The sequence below is a fragment of the Haliotis cracherodii genome, unplaced genomic scaffold (genome assembly GCF_022045235.1).
Source record: "Haliotis cracherodii isolate W230 unplaced genomic scaffold, xgHalCrac1.p SCAF_16, whole genome shotgun sequence".
Classification (NCBI taxonomy): Eukaryota; Metazoa; Mollusca; class Gastropoda; order Lepetellida; family Haliotidae; genus Haliotis; species Haliotis cracherodii.
In genome coordinates, this window is record NW_027266271.1 from 16,535,831 (window position 1) to 16,548,552 (window position 12,722).

The window sequence follows — 12,722 nt, forward strand, 5'->3', positions numbered from 1 at the left end:
GTCCACCTTGAACTTTTACAGTACCTGATGACAGTGGCGTTACCTGACGTCCACCTTGAACTTTTACAGTACCTGGTGACAGTGGCGTTACCTGACGTCCACCTTGAACTTTTACAGTACCTGATGACAGTGGCGTTTACCTGACGTCCACCATGAACGTTTACAGTACCTGGTGACAGTGGCGTTACCTGACGTCCACCTTGAACTTTTACAGTACCTGGTGACAGTGGCGTTACCTGACGTCCACCTTGAACTTTTACAGTACCTGATGACAGTGGCGTTATCTGACGTCCTCCTTGAACTTTTACAGTACCTGATGACAGTGGCGTTATCTGACGTCCTCCTTGAACTTTTACAGTACCGAGTTGACGGTGATGTTACACTATTGAAGTAGTTGATAACGGTGACGTTTATTGTTGGTCGGGACGCCTCAGTGGTCTACTGGCAGAGTCGTCCACCCGGAGAGCGGAAGGTCCGGGGTTCGATCCCCGACCGCGTCATACCAAAAGACGTTAAAAGATGGTACTTGTTGTTGCCCTGTCAGGCGCTCGGCATTAAAGGGCTAAAACAAGGACTGGTCGGCTCGGAGTCAGTATACTGTGTCTGAGTGGGGTATTCATGTTAAAGTGCGGCATGGTATCTCAGTGAGCTAGCACTATAAATCGGCATCAGTCAGGACTAGTACACGCAGCCACACAAACACACACACGTACATGCACGTCGCTATATAAGTGCAATAATCTTGGACGCGACGTTAAACCCCATTTCACCTCATATCTACCAACGGTGGCGTTCACTTGACTTTGATTACAACTATTTCTGTAGCTGAAAACAGTAATGTTTAATTGCCGTTTGCATTAAACTATCACAGATAACCATCGCAGTGGCAACTAAAATAAAAACAATAGGATAAAAAAATATAAAATTATAAATAATACTATAAAACAAAAATAATATAGTCATGAATTTTACTCATCGGTACTTACCTCCCCTCGTGTGTGGTAGTTTGCTACCAATAAGTATGGCATTGTGAACAGGGTGGCGTACATTATTCCGGCCGTTGGGGACAAGACAATAACCGCCACTTTGTGTCTCACCAGGGAAAGTATCACCATCCCTACAGTATACGTCAACTGGCCGCACACGTACACTCTTTTGGCTTCTACAATGCAAAGACAAATATGGTGAGTAAAGGTTTCCGTACATAATTATTTGTAAATAAAAAACGACAAAACCATGATCATAACCGTAGGAAATATCTGCTAAATTCAGATTCCAATGTACGATTTCGACTGTATCCAAAGCATGTGTTTTTGTTTGTTTGTTTGTTGTTTAACGCCGCCCGTAGCAGTATTCCTGCTATATAACGGCGGTCTGTAAATAAATGAGTCTGGACCAGACAATCCAGTGATGGACATCATGAGCATCGATCTACGTAATTGTGATACGATGACATGCATCAGCGAGTCTAACCACCCGATGCCGTTAGTCGCCTCTTACGACAAGCCTGGATCTAAACTAGATCTTCATGAATGACTAGTCACAAATCACAATAGTGATGATATCGGGTGATCGTAGTGGGCAGGAACCGATGCATATTTTAGACTTTTACCACTTTGGTAAAACGGTGCTGACAAACCAGGAATATAATCAGGAATTCCAGGATTCCAACCCACGATCACAAGCTTCTGGTATCCATATTGAACAGGACCAATATTTGTTCTGCTGTTAGGATGGAAACTATATATCAATGCGGTCATCACATCCAGCATCTTCGCCCACGTCAGCTTCTGTTTGCAGCAATCTTTTCGTAGAAAGAGGCTGCTCGATTTGCCTCCAAAGGTAAAAATATAGACACCAAAGGCTGGAACCGCCGAAATATTGCTCGTCATAAAGAAATAGTTGACCATTGAAAAGTTGATGTCACCCCCTTGTAACAACTGTCTCTTAATCGAGTTTCCATCAAAGTATTTGTCTTGTGTAAAAATGAAGTGAGCGTTTAATTCATTTTCTGTGAACTAAATATTACGCGCGAAGGCACCGTCCATATCTATTTACTATATGGTACTGTCGCTATTCACGGCAATAAGAGTGTGGGGCAGCCTAGTGGTTAAACGACGGCCCGTCACGCCTGGAAACACGTGTTCGATTCTCCACATGGGTACAATGTGGGAAACCCATATCTGATTTCCACTGTTTCAGCCGATTCCCATACACCAATCGCAATAAATTGAGGGTCGTATCATAAGGTAGAACTAATATGAGTGTGGAGTTTAACGTAGTGAGTGAATGAGTGAGGGGTGAGTAAGTGAGTGAGTTTGAACAGTATACCAGTTAATGGTAAACTCGTCACCTCGGCAGTATTTCAGCCATATAGTGAAAATTTGGGGGTGTGTGGGGTGTGGGTGGGTGTGTGTGTGTGTGTGGGGGGGGGGGGGGGGGGGGGTTGGGGGTTAGCGCTTTCGAGATCGAGGTGTGTGGTGTAAATAACATACATTTGTCTGCAATTGCTACCAAATGCGAAACCAAAGGTACAGCCCTGTATTTTCGCTTCAAATACGATATACTGCCGATATTCAGTTCAACCAGAACTCCAGAAATGACATATTCGGTTTCAACAAATTACTTTCTTTCACAGTTATCCACACAAGGATAACAGTGATACATTAAAAAGATGGGCACATACATCACAGTGATTAAATATAAACAGTAATTGTCGTCACGCAATGCTCAGAAATACAGAAAGATCCCCATCTATTTATATAATGCTTGGGATTAAGCCGACAGACTTGCTTTTGCAGCACAGCGGGAACTAGATACATTCCCCATTCAATCACAATGACAGAGAAGTGGCTTAACTCCCGAGTCGGGCTCAGTGCTCAAAACATGACATTAGCTAAAGAGGATTCCTCGATGGATCGCCTACATTCGTCCAGCAGGATTTATTGCTTGTTTTTACGTCAACTTTAACGCTGTTGCTCATCCAGCTGAAAGAAGTCTTTGAGTTGTAAAATGGGACTGGATAGGCGATGTAATACAATTGCAGTGACAAGATTCAGTTCTGGTCGACAGATCTGACCAAATTCCCCTCGGTAACGCGCTTCCTTTGATCCTCCAGGGCTCATTTTGTCGTGGACTAAAGGGAGCCTTACTGCCACTGAGGAACCAGTGTCTTGTACCTGGTATGAGCTAGCAGTTAATCAGTCCGGATGTAACACGGAGCATGTATTTACAATTCAAATTAGATTGGGGCATGTAGTGTCAGGATGTTAGCTGTACGTGTAGTCAAATCCAGGGGCGGTCGGGTAGCCTAGTAGTTAAAGCGTTAGCTCGTCACGCCGAAGACCCGGGTTCGATTCCCGACATGGGTACAATGTATGAAGCCCATTTCTGGTGTCCCCCGCCGTGATATTGCTGGAATATTGCAAAAAGCGGCGTAAAACCATACTCACTCACTCACTCACTGTAGTCAAATCCACGAGTGTGGAATGTTGAAGTGAGTGAATTCGGTTTTACGCCGCTTTTAGCTGTATTGCACAATATCACGGAATGGATACCAGAAATGGGCTTCATACAATTTACCCATATTGGGAACCGAACCCGGCCTTCGGTGTGACGAGGGAACGCTTTAACCACTAGGCTGTCCTATCGCATTGTGTCCATTTTCAGTGGTCCAGAGGATGACTATGTTTAACTGACTTTGATATTGTATTAATAGATAAATCAATAACTGTTAGGGGACATCGGCATAGTAATTTGCTTTTCACAATTGCGTCCTTTAGGCTTGCCTGGATATCGCGATCTTGGATTCGATTCCCAGATTCGCGAGTCTTGGTTTGTCAGCACCATATGATTCTGAGAATCAAAACGACCAAAATATCCTGACACATGTCTACACAACGAAAAGTTGGATCAATATTAATACACCTTCGTCGAGCAGAATTCATTAGAATTCTAGAATTTATACATACAGTAAAGTACGGTTATAACGAACTCAAAGGGACTACTAATTTTAGTTCGTTATAACCGCAGTTCGTTATAAGCATATATACAGCATAACTACAGCAAATAGTCGGGACCAAAAAAGTAAGTTCGTTATATCCGACAGTTCGTTATAAGCGTGTTCGTTATAACCGTAGTTTACTGTACCTTTAAGGGCAATTCAATACATATGTGCATATCAGTGCTTTGCGTCAAATGGTGTCGATGTCCAAGTGACTAGGGATTAAATGTATTACTCACTGAATGTACGAACGAGCTTTTCGATGCAGAGCGAGTAGACAGCACATGAGAAGGAGTACAGAGACATCCCGAAGGACCCGAGTCTTACTCCATCATCGTAGCGGTTGTGAGCGTCGCTCCCAGTCGGGGCCTGAGGATCGCCATTGTAGACAACCTGCCCCACAAAATCTGTGAAATATAGTGAGTAACAGACGAGGGACATCCAGCAGAAGAGATTCGTTAAACACAATATGAATAGCGACCGTGGCATTTTCACTATGGAACGTAAATATGTCTTGAGCGTAACGTCGGTGGATATCTCAATCGGGTGGTCTTTGTCGTCGGCGTTTGATGACGTTACGGTGCCTTGTGATTGCGTCAGGGTGTGTCTGTCGGCTTCCGTGTGTTGCTCCATCATGTTGTTTCCAGAGGGCAGGTCATCCTCGGAGTCGGCTGTGTAACCTTTATGAAGGTCATGGTCAGAATGGAGCTTCTCCAACCCTGGTTTACCCAGAGCGCCATACCTCTGTTCGTTTGAGAAACCAATTTCTTCTTCCTCGTCATCGTCTTCTTCATTGGTGAACTTACGATATTTTGATTTTCCGACTTTCTTTTTCTTCTTCTGGATTTTGTCTTTAGAAATGCCCAGATCCTTCAGTTCCGTTTCCTTGAAGCTGGTGAGGGTTGATATGACGCATATGATGAACACAATGAGGACTAGAAAAAACACAACGCGTATATGGCCCCCAAATGCTGTACCAAACTCTGTGGCGTTCCAGTCCACCCCTCCCATGATGTAGCCAATGCTGCCACCAATACCGGCCATGACCGTAAACATGGTAAGCCCAGAGGAATGGTCCTCGGGTAGGGTAACGTCCAGTAGGTAAGCCCGGCTTGGTGACTGGCAGGCATCACAGTTGAAGTCAAGCATTGCGACCCCGACTATTGTCAGTATTATTCCTCGAAAATGGTCTTTAGATATACTATACGTTTCTGGTTCGGTGGTACCAGTTACCATGTCTGTCCCTTCCGCTATCGGTATTGGTGTTACGTCTTGCAAGGAAATATTGCCTATAAAGCTTCTCTTTGATGCCTCGTGGTAGGATTGATTATAAACATACCTGTATGTGTTATGCAAGGTTTCGTTACCTTTATCTCCCAATAATATGCCTATACTCTCACCGTTAGGGACCAGTAGAAGCCCTAGTACTATGCCTGCTGATAATATAAGTATAAATGGGCGCCTACGGCCCATCTTTATTGGGCATCTGTCACTGAGGGAACCCAGCACGGGTACAAGAAAAAAACCCAACACTGGGCTCAGACACCAGACAAGGGTCATCAAGGCTACTGGAACCCCTAATTTCAATAAAATAGGGCTCACAAACGCTGTCTCTGCCGCATAGCATAGTTCGATGCCACATACGGCGGTAGATAGCCGAATGAGTTGTAGTTTTGACTTCCGGCTGACAGTGTGGTCGCCATCTTGGTTTTCGATGTTGACCAGTCCTGCTAAACCAAGACCTACATACTGAACATATGGATGGTCCTTGAAGGTTTTCAAAGCGCGGATAATACCCACAGACATCGTTGTCAAATTCCGATGATTGTCTGAGTATCTGAAATAGAAAAAGAAGTTTAAAATTTGAATGTAGACTGTTTTGTGCCTTGAACACCTTAAAGCATTAAAGGTGCTAACCTGTCAATGTTATTGCGAGAATAATGAGACATAAAATCGGTGACAGAAAATAAAACGAACGCCAGCCTACACGTAATAGGGCAGATCATACATTACCCGTAGGCCTTTTTGTTACGCTGTTAGAATGCGCGACCGCTTTGTTCCATTAAATACAAAGACAGGACCCCAGTCTTATATGTGAGGTAATGACAAAGTGATCGTAGCGCTGCGTCTGTCGTTCATCTAAGTTAAAGTTTACGAGATACGATTATCATAGCTCTACGTCAGTCGTTCATCTAGCCTAAGGTTAAAGTTTAGGAGCTACGATCGCTTTGTAAAAAGGGACCCAGGCCATGTTATGTTTATTTTGAATGCGTGGCCTATAACACCGGAGGTCGAATCTGAAAGGAACACATGATTTTCAAACTGCCCTTGTGTTTAATTAAAACGATTTGGACAATGCATTAGAGATGAGTTATATTTATATTTTTATATATAGACCGATTATATAGTATTAGACGGATTCACCATGGTAATAATCGTTATGTTTGTAGCACTGTAGGTCATTATTTTCTTATCATCTGTCAGCGAGAATAATGAATCATTACTCGATATCGCACAACGTGATGAAACAATAGCATTAACGACAGCTCCGCCCACGACAAGATAACGGTTCACTGCGCCCAACATTTCGCTGATTAAGCGATAATAGTGGTGCAGCATCTCGCCACTGATACCGTTAAGCCGTACCATTAAACAAGCCCTTTTTATGTCGTTAGCGTAAATAGCTACTGATCAGGCGGTCATCTAACGCGGTTGGTGTTTCTGTTTCATTTAAAAGATAACTCTGCTTCCTACAGAAATAACAACCCAACCTCATGATGTTCCTAATGCTAGTCTACTGTTGTTAAAGGGCAAGTTCACACGGAAATGAACCTTTTTTTCTTGTACTTTTTCCACATTAATAGAAGTGTCATAGACAAAAATATAAAAACATCATATTTAATTAACATATTTTTTGCACTAAAACGATTTATATTTTTCACATTTACCAAGTGTTCTATTTCCATAACAAAAACACCATGGCTTATGTCCCTTGCAAAATTGATAAACATTATGACGTCATCATGCTTTGTTAGAGCCGCTTCACGTGGTGTAGGTACAGTTTTGTGATTCTAGCATCTCAGATGCCAGCCAGAATTGTGTTATGCTGAGTCACCACTGCGCCGGAGTGTGTCGTAGACCATGTTGTTTTACCGCAAACTGGTCCTTGATATCTTTTGCGTTGAGAATAGACAGGGACCCAGTTGAATTGGCACCAATTACGTCATAATCTAAGGGGGATAACTCAGGCCTATTTCGCTCGTAAAACGAAGGCCTCATAACGGCATATCACTTTCACACTATTGTGAGCTTCCTACTTTCACTGTGAAAAAAAATGAGTGAATATTTTCAAACACAGATACTAACTAATTCTAAAATTGCGTTTTGTTTAGAAAAAGAAAGAAAGTGATTTTTGCGTGTACACTTCCCCTTTAACCCAACAAGAGAATGGTGAATCAAATTTAGGAAGAGTAAAACGACTTGCTTTTCTAAAGATGAAACTTGTTCTATCAGATACAGTTAACTGGGTGACATCAACGCCATCTGGTTTTGCATTTGAATGGTTATAGTTAGATAGATATGTAAAGGGTTCTTTCAACAATTACTACTTAACAGTGGCAATAACTACATTTTAAACAACCAGAGTCCTCCTTTCCGTTGCTATGATATTAAGGTACTAACGTAAATGGGTTTACATTGTAGAGTATCGTAAGATAACCTTTGTAACATGGTAAGTTTGATAGAAATCGGTTAAAAGGGTCAGGGGTCATAATCCCTTTTATAAAACCTGCATATAGCAACAGGTGGTCGTAGTAGAGAGGGATTCTAGAAATGATATAGTCATTTGCACGTCTAGACAAAGTAACGATCAATTAAATCTGCAAATGTCAGAAACGTAATATTACATAGTGATAACCCTAAATATTATATTATCCGTCACTTTATTTAATTCTTTTCACATTAAGAGTATTTTTCACCTTAAAGGTTGTAACAAGGGTTAACCCGCAACCCTAAATGTAAAATGTTTTTACATTTAGCGGTTGTAACAATGCTCAAGTGTATTATCCAACATTTGATTCGTGAATTTTGTAAAAGGTTATATGTAAAGAAGATTACCTCGTTATCAGTAAGAGGTAATTAGTGACTAACTGTAACCTCGACCTTCGACACTAACAGTAGGGGCGGTCGGGTAGCCTAGTGGTTATAGCGTTCGCTCGTCACGCCGTAGACCCGGGTTCGATTCCCGACATGGGTACAATGTGTGAAGCCCATTGCTGGTGTCCCCCGCCGTGATATTGCTGGAATATTGCTAAAAGCGGCGTAAAACCTCACTCACTCACTCACCGCTTAACAGTTGGTCATGAATATGTTTTGTTAGAATATGTTTTGATCACAGATACAAGACCAGGGATGTAACGACTCAGTTCCGTACATAGTGATATTCTGTGCCTCGATACGGGTATCGAATCGGTAGGTCATGTGTCGACACAGAACGATACATCCATAAGAGGATGTAATTTAAAAGAATGTGAACATCAACTTGACATACTGTGTTCTGCTTGTACATGCAACAGATCTCAAGCCTCTGGCCAGCTTGGTTACTTGTCATTATTACTTGCCGTGGTTACATACATTGCATGTGTTTGTGACAGATGCCACAGGTGGAACAGGATACGCTCACCTTTTCGCGAGCACCTTAAATCAAGACTTATTATGTTGTAGTCGGAATCGAACAACGGATTCCTTATGATTATGAAAATGGTTTGGTCGCTTTTGGTTATTGTTATTTGACTCCACTGTACTGAAGCTGTTTTGATTAGCTGTTATCCTTTGCTAATGGAAATTTATCCTTGGCATCCTTGTCAAGTGAGTGAGTGAGTTGGGTTTAACGCCGCTTTTAACAGTATTCCAGTTATATCACGGCGTGTCAGCTTAATGTGGGAGGAAAGCCCCAAGTGATGCAGGTCTCAGACGTTTACCACTTCGGTGAAACCCACGAGCACGGGTATGGTGCTGACAAACCTAGAAACATAATCGGGGCGAACCGGGATTCGAACCCACAATCATAGGTTTCTGGCGTGCCCAAGGGACGCAACTCTGCACAGCGAATCGCGGCGCCTTAGACGACTGGACCACCTGTGCGCCCCTTCCTTGTCAAGAGTCTAGTTCGTGTATCTTATCGCGTGCTCACTATCGGCATATGTGTGTGCTATCACGTCAGAGTGTTTGTAACTGTCCTCCCAGTTCCCGACATACAATTTCTCTCTGAAAGGAGGAGGCACAGCATGCAGGGCCTACAACAAACTACGTTTCAAGACATACAGTTAACCATTTCGCATTGTCAGTACAACCTGGGGCAAAATTATATTTTTCAAATAAATATAAGCGATAGAACCCTTTCCTAAATTCATAAGAAAACTCTGCCACAAGCAAAGTCAATCCGATGATTCCGACTATATGAAACACTATGTTCGCGAAAAGGTTAGCGTATCCTGCCCCATCAGTGACACCCGTCGGAAACACATGCAAGGCAAGTCAACTTTTCACCTGATAAAAACCCAATCAAAAACATATGGTACAAGTCAAAATAGGGAACTGCATCGGACATCAATAATGTTACTGATGTGTCACATTTGGAAATGCTCTCCACATGTCTACCATAAAACTTCTTGAACAAATTCACAGGTCCCTAGAATATCAAAGATTCATCCCTAGCGATTATTCCTGGGGATAGGTTTCAATGAATGTGTCGCTTCCATCGCTTTTGGAAATTTAGTTTTAGTTAAGTCCAACAAAGCTAACACTGACCCCAGTGCCACTTTCTGCAATGCCAAAGACGTCATCGATCACAACAGAGCACCTAACGCACTAGAAGACACCGTAAGCATCCACAGGGTACTTCAGCGAGTCGGATACTTAACGTCCTTGTCCTGAAAGCATGCATATATCTACTTCTTTCTACGGCTATAAGCACGCTTCCCGAAGACTACTTTAGAGGAACATGCTCACACTCTCCTAACAGATTCATGGCCGCCAGAAAAACGTGATCTAAAGGTTTCAGTAGAACCAAGTACATATACTTGCGTTAGTGCGTGTGATATCTTTTAAGTAATCGCTATCTATTCCCGTCACATTATCTTACCGTCAATTCTTTGTTACATAATGACAAGCTCAATAAAGACACCATGTTTGTAATTGGCTTCAAGTCTTCCGTGCCGTGTAACTGTTATTGGAGCGTGGCAGTGATTGTAGAGGTGGGTCTTCTCCCGTTGCTTCGGCAAGACAAAACACTTCAATTATCGACATTTTGAATCAATCACTGGATTCCTTTTCCCGGTGTGACATGACAGTGCTGGCATCATGGCGCAGAAAGGAAGGAATTAATATTAAAGGCTTACTTTGTACGACTTAATTAGAACACACTACCTCCGATATAAAACAGTCATTCGCTGTTCTATGATTGTCGTCTTCGGGAAATGAGCATGTCGAGGAGGTATTATATTCTCGGGACATACAGACCTGGACTAAAAAAATAGACGCATTTTCATTTGAGGTAATGAATGTATTGAACGAGTGCTACAGAAGACGCGGCAGCATGATTAATGAAAAACTGATTGAAATGAGATTTGTGTTTTATCAGTTTTCAGTTTTTTCCTCTTTAGAAGCATTCGAACAAATATTGAGAGAATGAGAACGTCGATTTTAGCACTGTCTGGCAATAGTAGGCCGGAGAGACCAGAAATGGCTTTACAATTTGTACCCATGGATGTAGGGAATCGAACCAGGGTCTGTGAGGTGACGAGCGAGAGCTTTAACCACTAGGTTACCCAACCGCCTACTGACTTCAGGTTTCTTAAGGATCTTCATTAGTTTCATGGATGTGTGTATTGAGCAGATACATAGGGCATGAATACAGACTCAAAATACATTAGTGGGCTTTAGCACAATTCCAGACATCTAAAGAGGGTTTCACATAGTGTACCCATATTGGGTATCGAACACGTGTCATCGGCATGACGATCCAATGAATAAGCCACAATAATGTATGGTGGCTGGTATGATATAGAGACAGAATGCTATGATAATCTAGAATAGCTTGCATACTACCATTTGTTTCTCACACTTTCTTATGTTGTACATGCAGTAAAATAGCAAAATTCACAACGTGAGTGAGTCAGTATGGTTTTACGCCGCTTTTAGCAATATTCCAGCAATATCACGGCGGGGGACACCAAAAATGGGCTTAACACATTGTACCCATGTTGGGAGTCGAACCCGGGTCTTCGGCGTGACGAGCGAACGCTTTAACCACTAGGCTACCCGACCGCCCCCACAACGGAAGAGTCTTTAACTTATAATTTATTTCGCAAAAACTCAAAAGAAAGTCCAAGAATTGTTTTGTAACAAGTTTTATGCCTTACACCCTCAAACACCCGGAGCGTCATTAATCCTTAACCTCATTCCTTGGACACTTTAAGAAAGAGAGGTGAGGTGAAATTGGGTTTAACGTTACGTCCAAGATTATCTCCAAGTTGATGCCGATTTATAGTTCTAGCTCACTGAGATACCATACCGCAGTTTAACATGAATACCCCACTCAGACACAGTATATTTACTCCGAACCGACCACTCCATGTTTTAGCCCCTTTATGCCGAGTGCCAGACAGGGTAACAACAAGTACCATATTTTAACGTCTTTTGGTATGACGCGGCCGGGCATCGAACCCCGGACCTTCCGCTCTCCGGGCGGACGTTCTACCACTAGACCACGGAGGCGGTCTTAAGAAAAAGACATTAGATATGTTGCAGCTACAACTGAGATTAATTTTTATTTTTCAGGTGCAGCTGCAGCTGCAAAACGATAAATTCATTTAATTAGAACTAAACACCTTTCAACACTGTTACTATAGTGGCACACAAAACAGCCTGAAACATAACTATTTTTCAAGAAAGTTCTGGGACCTTATTTTCGACAAGCATAGGTTACTAGGAACCCATCCTAACCCGGAATCTCCACGGGGTTGTATTGTTGGTAAGTTAGCGATGACGGCGCCAAAAGGCGAGTGTTACTGTGCGAGCAGTATATGGCCTAGATGAATAAAAACGGCGTGAATATCACCGTGACGGTGCGTTAGTCAACGTCAATAAAAGCAGCAAAATCATTTCCATAATCAAAAGAATCATCCCCATTGTCCATCGTCCGATTCTGATCATCATAAGCATGCGTTTACGAATCACTTTCAAATAGTGATGACACTCGCTCTGACAGTTTATTTCTCATCTGAATGTCATTCTTTCCTCCTACACACAGAAAAAACTATTTGGGTTTATTTTCCTTCAGGGTGATGTCACTAGAACGCAGGTTTCCCGATCTGTTAAACTTTCCATTTCTCCCAATGCCGTTTGATCTGGCATGTTGGCACTCTCCTGGTCTAACACAATGAGTACACGAGAGTCACGTAGCCAGAGGAAGACAGCGTGACCTTGGTCCCCAATGAACATTCACTGGTTCAAGAGTAATCAACATCTTTAATGTCGTTACCTTAGGCCACGCTGACCAATGAATGTAAATAAGTTCATCAAAGCGTTGGGTGATTGTAAATGTCATGTCTCATTACGGCGACACATTCCTATGAACTATACGGCCACATTGGGGTCTCGGTGCTGGTGAAAATGCGTGGTGGTGTATACATGTGCGGTGGTGGTGATACGTCGCGTC

General features: G+C 42.6%; 1 protein-coding gene across 2 annotated transcripts in view; it reads right to left on the minus strand.

Moving 5' to 3' along the window:
- Positions 1–12,722, minus strand: part of LOC139463424 (membrane-associated transporter protein-like) — a 58,264-nt gene that overhangs the window by 9,896 nt on the left and 35,646 nt on the right. For both annotated transcript variants that reach the window (XM_071244683.1, XM_071244682.1), the window contains 2 exons: positions 4,243–5,840; positions 987–1,162 (listed from right to left, as the gene is read on the minus strand). In XM_071244683.1, the coding sequence (XP_071100784.1) occupies positions 987–1,162; positions 4,243–5,809 (1,743 nt within the window). In that variant the 5' untranslated portion in view covers positions 5,810–5,840. The remainder of the gene's footprint in view (positions 1–986; positions 1,163–4,242; positions 5,841–12,722) is intronic.